This window comes from Podarcis vaucheri, assembly GCF_965113315.1.
Source record: "Podarcis vaucheri genome assembly, chromosome: 6".
Classification (NCBI taxonomy): Eukaryota; Metazoa; Chordata; class Lepidosauria; order Squamata; family Lacertidae; genus Podarcis; species Podarcis vaucheri.
Genome location: NC_138764.1, coordinates 102,069,477 through 102,091,852, shown reverse-complemented (window position 1 = coordinate 102,091,852; position 22,376 = coordinate 102,069,477). Strand labels below are relative to the sequence as shown.

Below are 22,376 nucleotides of genomic sequence, written 5' to 3'. Positions count from 1 at the left end.
TGAGCTAATTAATCATTATTGTGAAATGTGGAAATTGTGATGAATAACATTAGGCAACTGTGTTATATGCTGGATGTTGAAGTCATTAATACTTGCATTAATTAATTAACGTTAATAGCTTGCATTAATACTAGGTCTCAAGATAGAGAGAACATGCACTCTAATCGAAATAGTCTCTAAATGCTGTTGATACGAGGCGACACCAAGGATCCTGAGATGAATGAATGAATGGCTGACACCAATTTCTGAAGACCACCCTTCAAAGATCTGCACTGTTTGCCAACTCATTACTGAGCCCAGTTCAATGTTTTCTCTATATGGCCCTAAAGACTTGGGACCGAATTATCTGAAGGGAGGATGCTGTCCTGCTCACAAGTTGAGATCTGCCAGGGAGGTCCTTATGGCCTAGTGATATATGGATAATGCTGAATACGGAACCCCATGTTGGTGCTAGAATAAGCTATTGCTGAAGCTTCCTGCTGAAGCTTCTGAAGATCAGTTTGCTTTCAAAAGTTAAGTTTGTGAAAGATAGAGAAATGCATGGCTATGCTTTAATCTGACTCTGATCTGGATGTGTTGGACTAATTTTATTAATATGTTTGCTGGGACCTGTCCTGCTTTCTTTTAGTGAAGGGTAGGATAACACCCCCCCATTAAAATAATAATATAAACCTCAGTTGTTAGCCAGATCTGTCTCCAGCCTTAAGTGAAGCACATGGGTTCTCCTCCTGAGGCCAGAAACAGAAGTAAAAAATAACATTGCAGCTTTTGTATACCGTATTTTTCGCCCCATAAGACGCACTTTTTCCCCTCCAAAAATGAAGGGGAAATCGGGGTGCGTCTTATGGGGCGAATGCCTGCAAGCCTCGCGTGCCCGGCAGGAGGTCCCACCGGGTGCGCGAGGCTTGGGGCGGCAGCCTGTCGCCCGAAGCACGGGGAGCCCTCTGGAGGGCTCCCCCTGCTTCGTGCGAGTGTCTGCAAGCCTCGCGCACCCGGCAGGAGGTCCCACCGGGTGCGCGAGGCTTGGGGCGGCAGCGGACTGCTTGCGCGCACCTAGAAACTTGGGGCGTGCTGAGGTCAGCGCGCCCCAAGCTTCTGCATGCCGGCAAGCAGTCCGCTGCCGCCCCAAGCCTCCCGCACCCGGCAGGAGGTCCCGCCGGGTGCGCAAGGCTTGGGGCGGCAGCGGACTGCTTGCGCGCACCTAGAAACCTGGGGCGTGCTGAGGTCAGCGCGCCCCAAGCTTCTGCATTGCCTGCCGGGTGCGGGAGGCTTGGGGCGGCAGCGGACTGCTTGCCGGCATGCAGAAGCTTGGGGCGCGCTGACCTCAGCACGCCCCAAGCTTCTAGGTGCGCGCAAGCAGTCCGCTGCCGCCCCAAGCCTTGCGCACCCGGCGGGACCTCCTGCCGGGTGCGGGAGGCTTGGGGCGGCAGCGGACTGCTTGCCGGCATGCAGAAGCTTGGGGCGCGCTGACCTCAGCTTGCCCCAAGCTTCTGGATTAGCGCAGGGGTCCGCTAGCCCTGGGAGAGGCGCCCGGCTCTCCCACGCTAGCGGAGACCTTGCCGGCACGCAGAAGCTTGGGGCGCGCTGAGCTCCGCACGCCCCAAGCTCCTGGTGTAGCGCAGCGCACCTGGGGGGGAAATAAATTTTTTTTCCTTTATTTCCCCCCTAAAATCTAGGTGCGTCTTATGGGCCGGTGCGTCTTATGGGGCGAAAAATACGGTAAGCAAAGCCAGAGATAAATTTTGGATGATGCTGTGTTTGTAAAAGAAGTCAATCAAAGCACTACCTAGCGGTTGGAAATTAAGTGCCACATCATCCAAGAACAGGGACGATCTTTTTATTTTTTCTTCTCCCGCCCCCAGCAAAACACCAATAGGAAGAAGAATTCAGAGGAAGTTGCTCACTATTACTCAGCACTATTTTGTTTGATCCTAATAAAACCAACTTATTGCTCACTGAGAATTTCTTCTAAATGAACACAGTTTATGATTTCGTTTGTTTATTCCTCGTTCTTTTGTTGTTTTTGGCTCCCATCCTGGAAAAGCACTGTCAGGGCTACAGTAGATTTTTCTTAATTTCTTTCCAAAACACGAAAGGAAAAAAAAACAGAAATAAAGGAAGACGTCTCTTTAAAAAATACAACTGGCTCTTTTTTGTTTAAGAAAAGTTGCTTTGTTAAGGATGCAGCATTCTTCAGTTAACATCAACATCAATATGTAAAAAAACCAAAACACTATTTCACCCAGTCTTCCTCAGCTTCGCATACTCTTGGTTTTTTGGACAATTCACTGGGGCTGGTGAGAGTTGTAGTCCAAAACATCAGGACGTCGCCTGGTTGGGGAAGAAATCCCACCTTAGTTCCTATAGCGAACAAGGTGGGAGTCATGGGCTGCTAACCTTGGTCCCTGGCGAATGTGTTCCTGTGTGGAGATCCCTGCAGCAGAAGCAGTGAGAAAAGGCCTCCTGGGGAAGGAGAGCAAGCAGCTAGAATTCTTGCCTTTGCTAGCAATGGGCACCATTGTTGTTTTTTAAAGGGACTGCATCCAACCAAGATGTCACATTAGTTCAAGGACTTCTCAGTCTGTTCTAGAGTGTCAGGGAACTGCCATCAGCTCAGAGGCAAGAGGCGGAAGAGCAGCTGTGTTACAGGGAGCCTCCGAAGATCTTGCGAAGCAGCTCTTCCTCTGGCGAGGAGGGAAGCCAGTGGGGAAGGGATGCAGGGATCAGAAGATGCTAGGGAGAGCCTCAACACCAAGCCTGAGCAAAGTGGAGGGGGAGGCAAGTTCCCCTTTGCCAACGCCCACTTTGTGCAGTAGGTTTGCGAGCAGAGAGGGGAGGAGAAGGATGGGGGTCAAAAGACTGTTATGCTGGGGAAGGTATAAGGACCGCCCACTCCCAGATTCTGCTAGCGACTGAGCAGACATGGACTTGCGACGCTCTGCACTGTAAAATAGTTTGTACAGATAATAAAGCCTGGAAAAGACAGGTTAGAGTCTGACATAGAGATTCCCCAACTCTCTGGAGCAGATCCTTTTGAGTGGGGGGTGGCACAGGTAGAAAACAATCCCATTGCACAGGCAGAAGTCCTCATGCCAATGGGACGGCTTTGCTGGATGCAACCCAAGGAAAGCTACACAGCGCTGCTCTCAACTTCATGAAGCATCTGACCAGCCAACTGGAATCCTGGAATCACGTATAAAACTTTGGCACAAGATCTGATGCAGCCAGGCACTGCTGCTGCATTTGGACATTAGATGATCAGATGAGAGGGCAGCTGCCGCAGCCCAAAAGGACAGTTGGCGACTGAAACAGTTCCAGCAAACAGAATGGCTAGAGACAAAAGGAGAGTTTCCAAACTGAACCTCCCCGAAGTAAGAGAAACTTTGCCCAAGTGTTTTCAGGTGTAATCAAGCCTGGGTCTGCCTGCGCAGCCCAGAATCGAGTTCAATAGATTGTGATGGGTAGTTTTTGGTTTCAAATGTTCCTCTTGTGAAAACCAAAATAAGCCTTCTTTCTCCCTGCTTTGTTAAGGTTTTTTTTCCAGATGAAGCACTCATTGCAAGGGGACGAGGCACTCTTCACAGGGGAGAAATAGCACCCTGTCCACTTCACCATCTCATTTTTGTTCCGGGTATAGAGCAGGCCCCAGCAACGGCAGACTTTTAAGCTTGGAGGGATGCGGTTGAATTTCCTTTAGTCGTGCACCCATGTGCTAAAGCCAACCCTTGGTCCCCTACCAGGCTTAATAATTTGCTGGCACCCCACAGGAAACAGAGATCACTCTAAAGTCCTCTGTGCAAGTCTGTTTGTGGTGTGAGGGCACACGCTAGTCTGGCACATTCCACAGATGCCGGAATTCATCCCTCGCAGGCACTCGTTGCAACACTTTCGCCAATTCTTTACAGAAGCGTGCGTAATGTAAACCGGAGTGGAACATCTGACGCAAGCACAAAGGAATTCATAAGTGTCAGGGGTTCAGAAGCAGAGACGCAGAGAAGGGTGGAAACAGAGAGCGAGGGGGAGGAAGCCGAAGGGAGAATGAGTGATGATGACGAACCGAGATCTCCAAGCCTAAGCAGTGAGTCAGAGGACTCCCAAAAGGGAGCCCCAGTGAGCAGAGCAAGGGGGGGATCCGGGGGGACACCCCAGGAGGAAGGGAACAGAGGAGATTCAGAGAGCAGCAGCTGGAAGTCGGGACCCACGCTCAAGACTGAGAGCAGCAGGGAGGAAGGCAGCCAGGCATCGGATTCCGGAGGCCGTCAGCAGGAGGGAGGGCACGAGTCAGGGGTGGTCACGCCCTCCTCAGAGAGCGAGGCAACGGTCAAGAGGAAAGTAGAGAGTTGGGCGCGCGCGCCAAGTTCAAATGCAGCGGAAGCTGGAGCAGTAAGCAGCCCGGAGAGTGAGCCAGGTCCCAAAGCCCGCCGAAAGGAAGCGGAAGGATCAGGGGGGTCAGCGTCAGAGGAGAGTAGAAGGGAGGAGTCCCAGGGGGGCAGAAGGACCCAGAGACGTAGGGAGAGGCGAAGGAGGTGGAGCAAGGCTAGGGTATTAAGCTGGTGTGCAAGAGGCGGGGACTCAGATGGGTCTTCGCCGACCTAGAGCAGAAGGTGTAGAGCTGCACGCTGCAGTTCGGAAATGAAACCTGTAACTCAATAAAGACTCTTTTAAAGTGGACGCTGTGTGGCGTGGTCCTATGTGAGCTGGGACCTGGTAGCAGCTCTGACAGTAAGACCCATCTCATCAAAGCTTCAGAAACCTGAAACCTCGCAGCGGGAGCAGAAGCCGCTAGGGGAGGAAGAGGGGTGTCTGTAAGCGAGCTCACAAAGGTTAGCAAGATGACGGAAGAACAGAGGATCTCCGCGCTGCAAGAGGCAGTGACCCAGTTGTCCTCAGAGGTATTGGCTTCCAAGAAACGGGAGGAGGAGACTACAGCCGCCTACAGAGACCTACACGCCAGGTTTGAAATGCTTGTTAAGCAAGGGCAACCGGGACCCAGACCGGAGGGCGTGGGATTGGCACGGAGAGCAGGAGGGCTTGTGGCTCACTTCGATGGGACTTTGCAACAGTACCCTAATTTTAGAGCAGACGTAATGTGCGCACTGCAACTGCTGGCAAAAGACTTTAGAGATGAGGAAGAGAAGGTGGGGTTCATATTGTCCCATTTGCATGGGGATGCCAAAGCCTGGCTGCGCAATTTGTGGAGGGATAAAGATCCGGCGCTTCAGAATGCAGATGCCTTTATCAAAGCGATGGATGCGTGTTTTTTGTCTACTATTGATGTGGATCTTGCCAGACGGGAGATTCATGGACTAAAACAAGGGAGGGCGAGCGTCCGGCAGTATCACGCCCGATTTTTTGCGCTGGTCAGTGCTTTAGAATGGGATCGGGATTCGCCCCCTGTCAGAGACCTCTTCTGGGAGGGTCTAAGTTCTGCGGTTAAGGATGAAATTGCAAGGGGGGAGAGGCCCCGAAGCACGCAGGAGGTGGTCCAAAGGGCGCTGACTGTGGGGGTGAGGCTGGAAGAACGTCCATGGTGCAGAGATGAAGGACGTGGAGGGCGCGAAGCAGCGAGAAGTTTCTCTTTCGTTCCGAGGGAAGCAGCGCGTGCGCAATCCACACCTCCGCCAGGAGGGGGAGGGGAACCGATGGAGGTTGGAGGTGCAAGGGCTCAGTCAGCAGCCAGAGCCCTAGCACCGGCAGCAGTGAAAGCGAAGCCTCCTAGAGGGAACAGGAAGTGTTACATCTGCGAGGATCCAGGCCATTTGGCGAAGGAGTGTCCCCGGAGGCTCCACAAGCACACTGCAGCCTCAGCAATGGTGACTGCAGCAACGCAGCAAGGAGAACCACAGCAGGGAAACGACGATGTCTGGCTGGAGACGGAGGCACTGGGGCCCAGCCAGACGCATCTGTGAAGCAGTCCCCAGCAATCTTGCAACCCACGGATCCCCTCCCACCCAAACCAGTAGTGCAGCTCACAGCATCTCTCCAGCTACCCGACGGCGTCACTATCGAAGTGCCGCTTTCTGTGGATTCTGGAAGCAACGCAGACTTTATAGCGCAGAGCTTTGTGGAGCAGCACGCTATACAGCTATTGCCTGCCACTCTGCCCCTGCAAGTCGTCACAGTGGATGGCAGAGAGTTGCTAGGGGGGCAGGTGGTGAAGCAGACGCCACCGATGGTGATGCGCCTTGGCAACCACAGGGAAGTCATCAGTTTTAATGTCACCCAACTGTCGGACACGCCCATTGTGTTGGGCATGAGTTGGCTGGACAGGCACAGTCCGACACTGGCTTGGTACCAGAGACAACTGATCTTCGGCTCCTCTTATTGCGCAGAACACTGCATCCTGCCCCGACGGGAGGGAGAGGAGGAGGAATCACAACTGCAGTTGGGAACGTTGCAAGCGGTCCCCCACAAATACGCGAGCTTTTTGGAGGTCTTCTGCGAGAAGGAGGCGGACAAGCTACCCCCTCACCGGCCATATGACTGCAAGATTGACCTCCTACCGGGGGCGACGCTGCCGAAGGGGCGGCTATACTCCATGTCTGAAGATGAAATGCAGGAACTCAAACAGTTCATCGAGCATAATCTGGAGCGTGGCTTCATCAGAGAGTCCAAGGCAGTGGGGGGCAGTCCCGTTTTCTTCGTGAAAAAGAAAGACACGCCCCAAAAAAGACTAGTTGTGGACTACCGCCTTTTGAACCAGATGACCAAACCGTCTGATTACCCCATGCCCAGGATTGACGACCTCCTCGCGACGGTGCGCAAGGGACGCGTGTTCACCAAGTTGGACCTGCGAGGGGCGTACAATCTCATCCGCATGCGGGAGGGCGATGAGTGGAAGACGGCCATGTTCACACCGCTGGGCACCTACGAATACAGAGTTATGCCCTTTGGATTACAAAATGGCTCTCACTGTTTTCAAGCTTTTATGCATCACGTGTTGGAGGGACTCCTCTACAAGACATGCGTCTGCTTCCTGGATGACATCCTGATTTTCTCTGACTCGCAGCAAGCTCACGACCGAGACGTGAGGGAGGTGCTCAGCAGGTTGCAACAACATAGACTGTACGCCAAGCTGGAGAAGTGCCAGTTCGACACGACGGAGGTGGATTTCCTGGGATACAAGTTGTCGGACAAGGGGATAGCCATGGACAGCACCAAGGTTCGTGCGGTATTGGCTTGGAAGAGCCCGCGCAACCGGAAGGAGGTCCAGCGGTTTGTCGGCTTCGCCAACTTCTATCGCAAGTTTATCAAGGGGTTCGCGATGCAGACGGCAGCAATTACGGACACGCTCAGCTCCAAAAAAAAGAAATTCATCTGGACGGAGCAGGCGGAACAGTCCTTTCAAGCGCTCAAGCATCTCTTCGCATCGGAGAAGCAACTGCTGCATATCGACCCCAGTAAACCGTTGAGGGTAGAGACAGACGCGTCAGACAGAGCCGTGGGAGCTGTCCTGCTGCAGCGAGACCCGCAGGGGGTGTGGCGGCCGGGAGCGTTCTACTCCAGAAAGCTCAGCAAGTCGGAGCAGAACTACACCATCTGGGACAGGGAGTTGCTGGCCATTCATGCAGCTTTCAAGGCGTGGAGGCACTTCCTAATCGGCGCCAAGCACACGGTGCAGGTCTGCACGGACCACAAGAATCTGGAGCACTGGCGCACGGCTCAGTTCCTGAACCAGAGGCAGATACGTTGGGCGGAGTTCTTTGCTGACTTCAATTTCCGAATAGAGTACGTCCCAGGCGACACCAACATCATGGCGGATGCACTGTCCCGAAAACCGCAATACCTAGAAGAGGTGACGCCAGCGGCGGCCATGCACATCTTCGCACCGACGGCGTGGGCGTGTGCCTCAGCTACAGTAGACCTGGATGCGGTGCGACGTGCATTGCGGGACGACTCATTCGCGCAAGACAAGATGGCGGAACTGCTCAGAGGCACGGCTACCACGGACGAGTTCCAGGTGCGGGACGGCTTGCTCCTACGCAAAGGGGCTGTCTATGTACCAGGAGACGACCTTCGCGCCAAGGTACTGCAACAGTTGCACGACGCACCCACGGCCGGTCACTTTGGCACAGAGAAAACGATGGAATTAGTCGCGAGAGACTTCTGGTGGCCCAGGCTGAGAGGAGAGGTCGCGGACTACGTCGCGAGGTGCGACACCTGCCAGAGGGCCAAGCCGGTACACAGACCACCGGCGGGACTGTTAGAACCGCTGCAAACACCGTTTGAACCGTGGGAGAGGGTGGCCCTGGACTTTGTGACGGATTTACCCAGCTCGAGAGGCAAGACAGCTGTGCTAGTGGTGGTGGACTTGTTCACCAAGATGGCACATTTCATTCCGTGTGCGAAGGTGGCCACGGCGGAACAAACCGCCAAACTGTTCATAGATCACGTGTTCAAAGTGCATGGCCTGCCACGGTCTATCCTGTCCGACCGCGGACGCCAGTTCATCTCGTCTTTCTGGCAGAAGCTGATGGGTTTTCTAAATGTCAAGGTCAATCTGGCATCAGCAAGACACCCGCAGACCAACGGGCAAGCAGAGAGGGTCAATGCCATCATGCAGCAGTACCTGAGATGCTATGCCAATCAACAGCCTGCGACGTGGGTGGATTACCTGCCGCTAGCCGAGTTCGCTTACAACAACACGAAGCACGTGTCCACAGGAGTGACGCCGTTCTTTGCCAACAATGGGAGGAATCCCAGAACCTTCCCGGGACTGGAGAGAGTGGGGGAAGGAGAACCACAGACGGCGGACGCGTTCGCGTCAGAGCTGCAGGCGGTCCACGATCAACTCAGACGGCAGCTGGAGCTAGCTAAGCACGCCTACAAGGTGCAAGCTGACAAGCACAGGCGGGTTGGCGAAGTGATCCAAGTGGGAGACTGGGTCTGGTTGGCAGCCCACGCAGTGCCGACCAGGTCACTTGCCAAGAAGAAGTTGGGGCACAAGCAGATCGGTCCGTACCAAGTCGAAGCGCAGATCAACCCGGTAGCCTTCCGACTGGCGCTGCCGGAGGGTTCCAGAATGCATCCGGTGTTCCACAGGTCGGTGCTCACTCCCTACAAGGCACCTCACAGGTTCCAGGAGCCAGGGACGGCGCCAAGTCCGCTCCGGGAACGGACGGAGACGCGGGAGGTGAAGCACCAGGACCACATCAACGAGGTCACGGAGATTTTGGACTCCAGATGGGGGGAAGAGGGAGTCGAATACCTCTTAGCCAGAGAGGGCACCCGGGCCAGCGCCAATAGCTGGGTACCAGACTACGCTTTGGAGGAACCCCTGCTCAAGGACGAGTTTCATGCCCTCTTCCCACACAAACCCATGCCAGCGAGCTTCTTCGACGACTGGTTGTTCACACCCACACTTTCTTCCAGCACGTTCCATGGATTCGACTCAGAAGGGGAACCCGCACGGAGCACCCGTTCCCCAGAAGGTTCACCGGCAGGTTCGGCATCAGGCAACTCGTATTGGTGGGACGATCGACCAGAGGAGCAATGGCGCAGGAAGTGGCTGGAGATGCCAGGTCGAGCGACCGACGCAGAGACTGACATGGACGTGTTCGGGGAGGACCTCGGGTTCGAGCACGGCGGTACAGAGATGGAAGAGCAACAAGTCAACGTCGACGACCGCGAGGGGGAAGACTCGGAGGTCTTCAGTTGGCGGCCACCCACGGGGAGCGACCTGTATCCAGCATTCCCTCCCATGATGATGGAGCGCCCAGCACCCACACCTGACAGCGGGGAGGGGGGAAGGGGGGGCTTCGAGGGGGGGATGGATGTCAGGGGTTCAGAAGCAGAGACGCAGAGAAGGGTGGAAACAGAGAGCGAGGGGGAGGAAGCCGAAGGGAGAATGAGTGATGATGACGAACCGAGATCTCCAAGCCTAAGCAGTGAGTCAGAGGACTCCCAAAAGGGAGCCCCAGTGAGCAGAGCAAGGGGGGGATCCGGGGGGACACCCCAGGAGGAAGGGAACAGAGGAGATTCAGAGAGCAGCAGCTGGAAGTCGGGACCCACGCTCAAGACTGAGAGCAGCAGGGAGGAAGGCAGCCAGGCATCGGATTCCGGAGGCCGTCAGCAGGAGGGAGGGCACGAGTCAGGGGTGGTCACGCCCTCCTCAGAGAGCGAGGCAACGGTCAAGAGGAAAGTAGAGAGTTGGGCGCGCGCGCCAAGTTCAAATGCAGCGGAAGCTGGAGCAGTAAGCAGCCCGGAGAGTGAGCCAGGTCCCAAAGCCCGCCGAAAGGAAGCGGAAGGATCAGGGGGGTCAGCGTCAGAGGAGAGTAGAAGGGAGGAGTCCCAGGGGGGCAGAAGGACCCAGAGACGTAGGGAGAGGCGAAGGAGGTGGAGCAAGGCTAGGGTATTAAGCTGGTGTGCAAGAGGCGGGGACTCAGATGGGTCTTCGCCGACCTAGAGCAGAAGGTGTAGAGCTGCACGCTGCAGTTCGGAAATGAAACCTGTAACTCAATAAAGACTCTTTTAAAGTGGACGCTGTGTGGCGTGGTCCTATGTGAGCTGGGACCTGGTAGCAGCTCTGACAATAAGCATGACCCAGTTCTTCGTTTAATTTTCGCTTCCACATTCCAGACTGCACAAAGCACCTTCTTTGGGCAGCACCCACCTAGTACTGCCACTGAGTCAAGCTTCAACCTTTAGACAAAAGGCATTTGGAAAGCGGAATGCCAGGAAAAAAATGGTGCCAGAAACGTAGCGTTTCCTTTGTATGTATGTCAGTAATCACCACCACCACCCCTCTGAGAGGAAATTCCAAAAAAGGTTTGCTCTGTTTGCCCAAGCTGCTGAGAATATTTGAGCTATGGTGAATAAGGAGACTGCTGTTCCTTGTTTCGATGATAGATGCATTTCATCCCGGAGATTTCGATGTGCACATTTTACTTCTGTATGCATAAAGGTTTCTGCAGCGGAACTCTGAAGACCTTTAGTTGCCACATTAAATTGGGTGACGTGTTTATTTGGCATAAGCTCTTGTGAACTGCAAACCATCAAATGCATGAAGTGAGAGTCTTGGCTGGATTAGTGTGCGCATCTGCCGGCACAAATTATGTGTGCGCATTCAAGGTGCAGAACTTAACAGTACTGTAGGGTCTATCCCGTTTTCAATGAGTGACTGGCTCCCCCTAGAGGACAGCATGGGGACACTGGAGCTGTTGGGATTAATGAAAGCTACAGTGCCAGTCTTCCCCCAACCCATGCCTTCCAGATATTGTGAACTACAACTTCCATCAGCCCCAACCAGCACAGCCATGGGGAGGGAAGACAGGCTACATCAGAATTCCTAGTACACTGGATACCACAGCCAGGGCATCAAAGAGTATGACATATCTTGCCCCTAGCATGAATCATAGAATCATAGAACCATAGAGTTGGAAGAGACCACAAGGGCCATCGAGTCCAACCCCCTGCTAAGCAGGAAACACCATCAGAGCACTCCTGACATATGGTTGTCAAGCCTCTGCTTAAAGACCTCCAAAGTAGGAGACTTCACCACACTCCTTGGCAGCAAATTCCACTGTCAAACAGCTCTTACTGTCAGGAAGTTCTTCCTAATGTTTAGGTGGAATCTTCTTTCTTGTAGTTTGGATCCATTGCTCCGTGTCCGCTTCTCCGAAGCAGCAGAAAACAACCTTTCTCCCTCCTCTATGTGACATCCTTTTATATATTTGAACATGGCTATCATATCACCCCTTAACCTCCTCTTCTCCAGGCTAAACATGCCCAGCTCCCTTAGCCGTTCCTCATAAGGCATCGTTTCCAGGCCTTTGACCATTTTGGTTGCCCTCCTCTGGACACGTTCCAGTTTGTCAGTGTCCTTCTTGAATTGTGGTGCCCAGAACTGGACACAGTACTCCAGGTGTGGTCTGACCAGAGCAGAATACAGTGGCACTATTACTTCCCTTGATCTAGATGCTATACTCCTATTGATGCAGCCCAGAATTGCATTGGCTTTTTAGCTGCCGCGTCACACTGTTGGCTCATGTCAAGTTTGTGGTCAACTAAGACTCCTAGATCCTTTTCACATGTACTGCTCTCAAGCCAGGTGTCCCCCATCTTGTATTTGTGCCTCTCATTTTTTCCCCCCAAGTGCAATACTTTACATTTCTCCCTGTTAAAATTCATCTTGTTTGTTTTTGCCCAGTTCTCTAATCTGTCAAGGTCGTTTTGAAGTGTGATCCTGTCCTCTGGGGTGTTAGCCACCCCTCCCAGTTTGGTGTCATCTGCAAATTTGATCAGGATGCCCTTGAGTCCATCATCCAAGTCGTTGATAAAGATGTTGAATAAGACCGGGCCCAAGACAGAACCCTGTGGCACCCCACTAGTCACTCTTCTCCAGGATGAAGAGGAACCATTGATGAGCACCCATTGGGTTCGGTCAGTCAGCCAGTTACAAATCCACTGAGTGGTAGCAGAGTCAAGACCGCATTTTACCAGCTTCTTTACAAGAATATCATGGGGCACCTTGTCAAATGCCTTGCTGAAATCAAGGTAGGCTACATCCACTGCGTTCCCTTCATCTACCAGGCTTGTAATTCTGTCAAAAAACGAGATCAGGTTAGTCTGACACGACTTATTTTTCAGAAATCCATGCTGACTATTGGTGATCACAGCATTCCTTTCTAGGTGCTCACAGACTGTTTGCTTAATGATCTGCTCCAGAATCTTCCCTGGTATTGATGTCAGACTGACTGGGCGGTAATTATTTGGGTCCTCTCTTTTCCCCTTTTTGAAAATAGGGACAACATTTGCCCTCCTCCAGTCTGCCGGGACTTCGCCTGTTCTCCAGGAATTCTCAAAGATGACTGCCAGTGGTTCTGAGATCACATCTGCCAGTTCTTTTAATACTCTTGGATGCAGTTCATCTGGCCCTGGAGACTTGAATACATCTAAACTAGCCAAATATTCTTGTACTATCTCCTTAGTTATTCTGGGCTGTCTTTCCTTTGCTGAATCATTTGCTCCAAATTCTTCAGGTTGGGCATTGTTTTCTTTATCGGAGAAGACTGAGGCAAAGAAGGCATTGAGGAGTTCAGCCCTTTCTGTGTCCCCTGTTTGCATTTCACCATCTTCTCCTCTGAGTGACCCCACTGTTTCTTTGTTCTTCCTTTTGCTACGAACATACCCATAAAAGCCTTTTTTGTTGCTTTTAACCTCTCTAGCAAGCCTGAGTTCATTCTGTGCTTTAGCTTTTCTGACTTTGTGTCTACACGTGCTGGCTATTTGTTTGAATTCCTCTTTGGTGGTTCCCCCCCTTTTCCATTTTTTGTACACATCCTTTTTTAATCTTAATTCAGTTAAAAGTTCTTTAGATAGCCACCATGGCTTCTTTAGGCACCTTCCATGTTTCCGTCTCATTGGTATTGCCTGACATTGTGCTTTTACTATCTCCCTCTTAACAAACTCCCAGCCATCATGAACTCCCTTTCCTTTTAGTATTGTTGTCCATGGGATCTCACCCAGCACTTCCCTAAGTTTTATGAAGTCAGCTTTCTTAAAGTCAAGAAATTGAGTCCTAGTATGCTTGGCTGCTCCTTTCCGCTGTATAGTAAACTTCAGAAGAGCATGATCACTCGCGCCTAATGATCCTTCCACTTCTACCCCACTAACCAGGTCATCAACATTGGTTAGGACCAGATCTAAAATGGCTGTTCCTCTTGTTCCTTCTCCCACTTTCTGGACAATGAAGTTGTCTGCAAGGCCAGTGAGGAATCTGTTTGATTGCTCTTGGCTGAGTTTGACGTCCAACAAATATCCGGGTAATTGAAGTCCCCCATTACTACTATCTCCCTTCCTTTTGCATGCTTGGCCATCTGTTCCAGGAAGGCATCATCTATGTCCTCCGTTTGGCTTGGGGATCTATAGTAAACTCCCACAATGAGGTCTCTGTTATTCTTCTCTCCCTTAATTTTGACCCAAATGCTCTCACTTTGGCTTTGAGGATCTTGCATATTTGGCTTCTTTTCTTGCATATTCGTTCACTTCAGCCAAAACTGAAGAAAGATCAGCTTTGGGATAGATTTGAGCTTCAGGGTCAGGGATTAGAGTGCAGATCCAGAAACACTGGAGGGCAGCAGTTTCTCCCTCCCAGAGACTTTGCTCTGAATGCATCTGCTTTTATGCTCACCAATAGAAGGCTTCCTGTGTTATGGGGCAGTAAACTGATACCTGGGGGACGCGGGTGGCACTGTGGGTTAAACCACAGAGCCTAGGACTTGCCGATCAGAAGGTCGACGGTTCGAATCCCCGTGACAGGGTGAGCTCCCGTTGCTAAGTCCCTGCTCCTGCCAACCTAGCAGTTCAAAAGCACGTCAAGGTGCAAGTAGATAAATAGGTACCACTCCGGCGGGAAGGTAAACGGTGTTTCCGTGCACTGCTCTGGTTTGCCAGAAGCGGCTTAGTCATGCTGGCCACATGACCCGGAAGCTGTACGCCAGCTCCCTCGGTCAATAAAGCGAGATGAGCGCCACAACCCCAGAGTCGGTCACGACTGGACCTAACGGTCAGGGGTCCCTTTACCTTTTAAACTGATACCTATGTCACCAAAAACACACTTGTCAGGCAAACACATACAATCCCAGCACACCAACGCCTTCCCATGGAAGGAGATAGAAAAAGCTGTATTTGGCCCTACTTTCTGGAGCCAATGGGAAGAGCAAGACGGACCAGGATAGCTCCCCTCCAAGAAAATACATTGTTGTTGCTTTTTGCACCTGAGACCACCTGTCCTGGTTTGAGGTCACCTAACATAAGACCACTACAAACATCCGACAGCCAGTTTATACAAAATGCACAGGGAAGGACAGAAAATATTCAGGTCACATTTCCTGGAGGCTACTGAAATGTGTAGCTCACAGCAACTATGTCTGGTAACTAGAAAGTCACAGAAGCAGCCAGAGGGGGACAGGCTGAGATTACCGATTATGTATCAGTGAAAAGACATATGTATCCTTGTGGAAAGCAGGACTTAGTTTCTGTTCCATTTTATAGATTTGTTGCTGCTAAGTTCTTATGCCATTCTCTTCCCCCTTATTGTTGCTTTTATATTTTAGCTGTGCTCAACTTTGCTAGCTACTTAAGAGGGCAATAGAAAAGTAGTCCTGAAATACTAATTAAAATTTTTAAAACACCACTAACTGGGAATGATTTTGAAACAAATGATGATCTCACCTCCACGTCTTGCTTGTTCGCCAGAACCAACAATGGAACACCTTCCAGGACTTCACTAGTTATCATCTTCTCTGTGAGGAAGATGAAAGGGAGAAGAGAACTGGGTTATATCCATGGCCACAGCTTGTAGTCAAGGAGCTGAGCTTAACCACAAACATACATTTGGATGGCAAGTTAAGCCAAACCTTGACTTAGCTCAGCGAAGTATGGGAGTAAAAGAAGACCAGGGAGGAATAAAATGACTACAAGTTCCTCTCTGGAACAGGCCATTAACAGAGATCCCGTGTATGTCAGAATGAAAACACTTTTGCACTGAGGACGTCTTGCAAATGGCAATACGACATTTGTAGGGACTGAAATAGTTAAATTGTTTAGTTAAACTGAAGAGAAACTGCTAGGTGGAAAGAAAACAAGGCCATATTTGACAGGGTTGAAAGGGAGCGATCAAGCTATGTTACAGATAAGAAAACATTTGCAGACATCAGAAGATAGGAGAATGCAACAAATCATGCTTTAGAAGCTTCAATGAAAATGGCTGGTTGTGTAATATAGGGTAGCAACAAAAGGACGTAAATGTGCATATAAAAAGGTACAAGCTGCTAATTGGTTAGTGTCCCTGAAACGATGCTTTAAGACTGTGTTCTTAAAGAGTGGGTTTGATTATTTTACACTGCTATATCTACACTAGTATTACATTTGAACACTTCGCAGTGACTTCTGCTTTGGGGTTGCCCACCTTGCACGTGCAAACAAATGCTTATTGATTCATTGCCTTGCTATTATTGGCCTCCAGTGAGGGAACCTAGATGTTCCCCTACACATTCATATCACACTTTTGATCCAATTGTCCGCAACTAAACTGTAGCCTATGCACAGCCGAGGGGAACATCTGGAGTAAAAAAGTTAAACGAGGGGTTCCAGGAAAACTAGCAACTGGGAATTTGCACGCTGTTTCGGCTCTTTATCCTGCTGCAGATTCTCCCCCCCTCCCTGCTATTTTTCATAAAACAGCTGTTAAACAAGTATTCCGTTTTATCAGAAATGAGTAGATAATAACTAGATAACAACTAGATAGATAATAACTCATCAGGAATAAGTAGATAATAACTGAAGTTATTAGACTGTCTTTTTTTCACAGGGGGTAAGTTGTGGAATTTATTGTTGGGTTGACTGCTGCTGGGAAGAAGTCCACGTAGCGCCAAGCAGACTGGTCCATCAGCACAAGTATTTCTGCTTGCCTCACGGAACAATCTGCCCTCTCCTTCCCCCACGTACTGCTCTAGGTGTTTTCCCACCCCAAGAGCCAATTTTGGGAAGCATGTGCGAGGGAGAAAGCCCTGTTGCAACACAGAAGTCCTTGTGTGGGGTGGCGGAGCTTGCTAGCTGAATTCCACCCTCTGAATTTTATTTATATTACTGCTTTAGGTTTTCGTATTGTACAAATATTACAGTCTGTGTTTATTTGTAATTTATTATGTGTATTGTAAAGAGCCAGTGACCTTTTGATGAATGGCAATATATACAGATTTCTTAAATAAATAAATGATAGCGTATTATTTGGAAAGCTATGTTGAAAAGGCCAACCATGTAACCAGCTAGCTGCACTGACCTTTAAAATGACGCTCTGCTGCAAGGAGAGGGAGAACGCATATCTTTGCTAGGACATCTCTGGACTTAATTGGGGGCTTCGACTTTTGCTTTGCGGTTGGCAAAGTCACAGGAATACACTCTGCTTGTTTCAAGCAGTTTTAAGCCCCTCCCACCCTACACAGACGAATTCCAGGAAAACTCCCCGCATGCTCACCGAAAGCTCGTTTTGATTCCGAAAGCCTTTCTTCATCGGTGGAGTCGATAATGTAGATGACGCCGTGGGACTCTGCATAATACTGAAAACATAACATAGGAGCTAAACCAAGTTGTTCTCCTCACCTATTTCATGGGACTGCAGGGACAGAAGAAACTAAACCCTAATCCTGCCCAACTGCTTGACAGTTGCCTGCACAATTAACTCCCTGCAAATTAGCAAGCACACAGTCCTTTCAGAATGCTCTGAGCTACAAGCAGAAGCCAAAGGTGCGCACCAACTCCCCAGAGACATATGCCAAAAGCATAGCTGTCAACTTTTCCCTTTTCTTGCGAGGAATCCTATTTGGAATAAGGGAATTTCCCTTTTAAAAAAAGGGAAACGTTGACAGCTATGCAAAAGAGTGCAACAAAGTATGTAGCTATAAATGGCTCACAGAAAGAAAACTAACTGCACATAACAAGCAGATGTTAAATTCCCAGGATTAAACAGTCTATCTATACAGTTTGTTAAACAAAAATATAAATAAGTGCATACATACATACCAATGGACATCAACAAGGCTATTGAACAAAAACATAAAGCTGTCCTGGGTCATTAAAACAAAACCATGGGGACAGTAAAACTTTACTTTTATTAGAAAAAAAGCAACACTACATTTTCAATACTTGATAGCCTGGATAAAAGCTATTTATTGTTCTTGCAAAGCTCTTAACTGAACTAGGCTCTGATTCCGTGCTACAGTTACACAGTGACTTCATTTATATCCAGCCTTTTCCCTTCCTGAACTCAGTGTGGGATATCCTCACAAGTAACTCTGTCAGGTAGGTTAGGCTGACAGGTCGTGACTAGCCCATGGCTAAGTGAAGATATGAACCCAGGCTTCCCCAGTGCTCGTCCAACACCCTAAGCACTAGGCAACACTGGCAAAGCTGTACTGTTGAAGCTCACATAAATACTAGGATGAAAGAGTCCTCAACTCCCAGAAACCCACACTATTATAAAGAAATGAGTGGGATTGCACAGAGAAGACATTTCATTTGCATAGTCTATATCCTTGCGTAAGTCTTGTCTGATGGTCCCAATACACTTTGGGTTGAATCCGGACTTTGTGGATCTTCATTCCCCATTAAATCAAAAGTCAAGTCATGATTAACTTGCCCTATTGGGTTTCGGTGAGGATCAAGTTCAATGAACTCCGTCTGGATCCAACTCCTTGTGTGCTGCCCACACTGATTGGAAAGCACAATTAACTGGGGAGCTCTCTTGCTACAAATTTCAAAGGGACCATTATTAAGATGGCAAGTCATTTCTGAACACACAGCTGTCATCCCTACCTTATCCCAGAGAGATTGAAGCTCCTCTTGTCCTCCAAGATCCCAGAACATTAGCCTGGCTTTGCCCACATCTATAGTGCCAACTAAAAGACAGACAATAACCCAACATGGGCCTTTTTTCTGTACAAAGAGAAATCCAAAAGTCCCCCAGAGGTGATGTTTGTCAAGAGCCACCACTGGAAAACTACCCAGAATCCTTCACAAGATGCAGAGGCCCGTCAATGGGAGATAGAAGTTTGATTTATTTCCTTAGGAAGAGAGGTTTTGAAAACCACTGCTCCAAAGCCAATGAAAAACATTTGAAACCTGAAGCAGGCAAGCAATGAGGGAGAGTTGACAGTGCCCACAATGAGTCATTAATTAAATTGTATAGGCTAGAGAGAAAACTCTGTGAATGGACAGCTGTATTCTTTTTCCCCTGGCAGTCTTAAGAGAAGCACTGTTATCTTCAGAATGCATATATCATGGCCTTGGATACCTCAAGCAGTTGCTCAAACTCCCTTTTTAAACTTTTCTAAATAGTTCCCCACCCCGTCAAGGTAAACTCTTATTTAAACTTTATTTTCACTTGACCAAACTAGATTCACTTACTGTTCAAGCCCACAGTAGTTGTGATTTTGGATAAACTCATTCCTTTGTAGTTCCTGTTAAATCTTGTTTTAGTCTGTTCAAGGAAGGTCTGGAAAAAAATGGAAGCAGGGGAGGGAGAAGGAAAACAGGTCGTTAAACTAAGTGCTTTCTGGGACACAGGAAAACTTTATTGTAAAACTGGAATTCCAAGATTTATGGCTCTGCAATCAATCAAATCTAGCTGCTGCTAGCCAACAAGGAAAAATTATGTGACTAAATTAGCAATATTACATAATCTCCACTGAAATAAGAATTTCCTTTTTATGGAATATTATGGAGTTTAACATTTAAACCGGGAAAAGAGTGGCAGGGGTCCATAACCGAGAACACGGGGACAGAATAAAGCATTAGTAAGACAGAGGTGTGCAGTCTCACAACCCACCCTAACTATCATTCTGCTGCTTCACTGAGCTAAGCCATGGTTTGTCTTACAGTTTGTCTGTAAACCACGAGCCCAGATTCAAATGCCATGCTAAGCCAACCCATGACTGAGCTCAGCGCACCGCAGAACGACCAAGGAGCAAGGCAGCCACAACATCCTCTCCCAGAGCTTGCACGAAGCCATTTCCACTTCAAACCAGGCCAGAGTTTGGCAGTCCTTAGACACCTTTTTTTTACTCCAACACTGTATGAGCAGAAAGCAAGTTCATGCAATGGATCTTTCATTTCCCCCTGCACCCCCCCCCAAAAAAAACCCCCCTCTTCAGTGGGTTAGTGAAACCTACAAAACATCATGGGCCATGCTGGATGGAAATGCAGTGGGTGGATGGGAGACAATCACCCAAAATCAGGCATAACAGACTCAACCCAAGTTCAAGCAATTTTCCCCCGCCTTCCACTGCACAGTGTTCAGTAGATCTTTCTTGCCTTCTTGGAACACTGGATTCCTTTGCTACAGGAATTCTGAGCAAACTTTTACCCAGCAAAATCCAAGATGATTGAGACCCTTAATTTTATATCTGCTTGCAACAAAAATATTATTATGGAAGAAAATTACTAGAAACTCAAACAAATGAAGAGCTGGGGGGAGGGGTTGGACAGCTGACCTAATGATGCTAATTGTGTGCTGTTTGCCTAAAGGATTTATCCTCCTAAAATTAGAATTCGGGATTAACTCATTTTACCTAGCACCTTGGAAATTACTACATGATACGTGAAACCAGACAAGGTAGTGAGGAAGAGGAGAGGGTTCTCTTTCCTCCTCCACCAAACAAGCATTGGAACACACCGTTTTACCAGCATTGTCCAGTCCGAGGATCAAGATGCAGTATTCATCCCTTCGGAACATATACTTGTAAAGCCCGGATAGCAGCGTATACATCCTGACCCTACAAGCAAAAATATCAAATATTAGATTGCTAGAAATGTGTCCTCCCCCTACAAGCACATTATGTTCCTGACCCATCTCAGGAGGACATGACTTGAGGCCCTATGGATGCTGCCCAAACAACATAAGAACGACTTTTCTGCACCTTGGGGAAACATGTTCACTGATGTGAGCAGGGGCCAATCATGCAGGCTGCAGTCAAGTCAGCTGCTACCTGCCTGCTGGAAGGAAGGCAACCAGTCCTGCAGGGAGCGCACCAACGTCATGCTTACAACTACCTGGCCATTTTAACCCCCAGCTACAGTAAGCCTCATCTGAGCACAACACCAACGTTCTTGTGGTGTAGGTAGGAGGATGTTTCAAAACCACAGTGTCGGCTAGAAAATAAAAACACAATGAAAAAAGAACCAGCTGCAGGTGGTGCAGTTTCCCCATGAACATATATAGCCTATTTGAAAAAGATAACATCAGCCTTCTGAACCAAGGCAGATAAGCCTGCGGTCTCTTTCTTACATATAACTATGTTTAGCATCTAGTGAAAAGAGTACATGCATTCCTAGATTTGCTTTGCAAAAAATTGTATTTAATTACATACACAAAAGATGAAGAAGAGTTTGGACTGGATATCCCGCTTTATCACTACCCGAAGGAGTCTCAAAGCAGCTAACAATCTCCTTTCCCTTCCTCCCCCACAACAAACACTCTGTGAGGTGAGTGAGGCTGAGAGACTTCAGAGAAGTGTGACTAGCCCAAGGTCACCCAGCAGCTGCATGTAGAGGAGTGGAGACGCGAACCCAGGTCACCAGATTATGAGTCCACTGCTCTTAACCACTACACCACAGAGAAAGCCATTAAATCATTCATTATTTTAGGTGTGAGTTCATTTCATGAATACAAGTACATGACTGAGCAGTCACTGAAGTATCATGTTTTAATTACAGGTGCTGACTGCAAACATGGAACGCACAAGTTGTATTTAAAACATTTCTATAAAGTGCAAGTTGTCCACTTTCTATCACAGCCTTGAAGCACTAGCTTCAAGGTAAAGGTAAAAGGTAAAGGACCCCTGGACTGTTAAGACTAGTCAAATTTGACTATGGGGTGCAGCGCTCATCTCCGCTTTCAGGCCGAAGGAGCCAGTGTTTGTCTGCAGACAGCTTTCCAGTTATGTGGCCAGCATGACTAAACCGCTTCTGGCAAAACGGGACGCTGTGACGGAACCCAGAGTGAACAGAAATGCTGTGGTAGCCACAGAAAAAAGAAAAAAAAGTCATGTAATAAGTGAGTGTGCTTGTGAAGTGTCAGAGCAAGCAAGGAGGTATCTTTTTGCAGGCTGGTAACTTCTGCTGAATTATTTGCAAGGCTGTTCTCTCATTTACATCACAATCGATCGTCCCCTGAGGAATAGTGCCCCCAGTGCATTAAAGCACTGATAACTTATAGTCATCATGATAATACAATCCCTGAGCAGAATTTTGTTTTTGCAGGTACGGCAGCTGAGCCACACTGCAGGAAACATGAAGTGAAACAGGTGATCCTAAGGAGACTGGAGCTCTATGTTGCCTAAACGGGAGGTTACCAGAGCACTTGCAACTGATGCTAAGCTATCTCCATCCGGGTTAAGGTACCAGGTGGAACTAATATTTAGTAAGGTGGGACAAAGGGCTCTGCACAGCAGAGGCTCCAATACTTTGGCCACCTCATGAGAAGAGAAGACTCCCTGGAAAAGACCCTGATGTTGGGAAAGATGGAGGGCACAAGGAGAAGGGAACGACAGAGGACAAGATGGTGGGACAGTGTTCTCGAAGCGACCAGCATGAGTCTGACCAAACTGCGGGAGGCAGGGGAAGACAGGAGTGCCTGGTGTGCTCCAGTCCATGGGGCCACAAAGAGTCGGACCCGACTAAACAACAAAAAAGTTAAACTGTGGTACCCACTGCCACAGGGGGCAGGGCTGGCCACCAAACTGGAAGCCTTTTAAAGAGAATTAGATAAATCCATGGAGGAGGGGGTTGTTGAAGGCTGCTAGCCATGATGCTCTCTGCCTCCATGCTTCTGAGTACCAGTTGGTGGAAACCACAGGAGGGCGGGTCTTGGGCTTGGT

General features: G+C 49.2%; 1 protein-coding gene across 1 annotated transcript in view; it reads right to left on the bottom strand.

The window, feature by feature from the left end:
* Positions 1-22,376, bottom strand: part of ARFRP1 (ARF related protein 1) — a 31,455-nt gene that overhangs the window by 8,410 nt on the left and 669 nt on the right. The window contains exons 2-6 of the mRNA XM_082226538.1: positions 20,174-20,273; positions 18,907-18,994; positions 18,316-18,398; positions 16,979-17,060; positions 15,175-15,245 (exon numbers count right to left, since the gene is read on the bottom strand). Of these exons, the coding sequence (XP_082082664.1) occupies positions 15,175-15,245; positions 16,979-17,060; positions 18,316-18,398; positions 18,907-18,994; positions 20,174-20,266 (417 nt within the window). The 5' untranslated portion in view covers positions 20,267-20,273. The remainder of the gene's footprint in view (positions 1-15,174; positions 15,246-16,978; positions 17,061-18,315; positions 18,399-18,906; positions 18,995-20,173; positions 20,274-22,376) is intronic.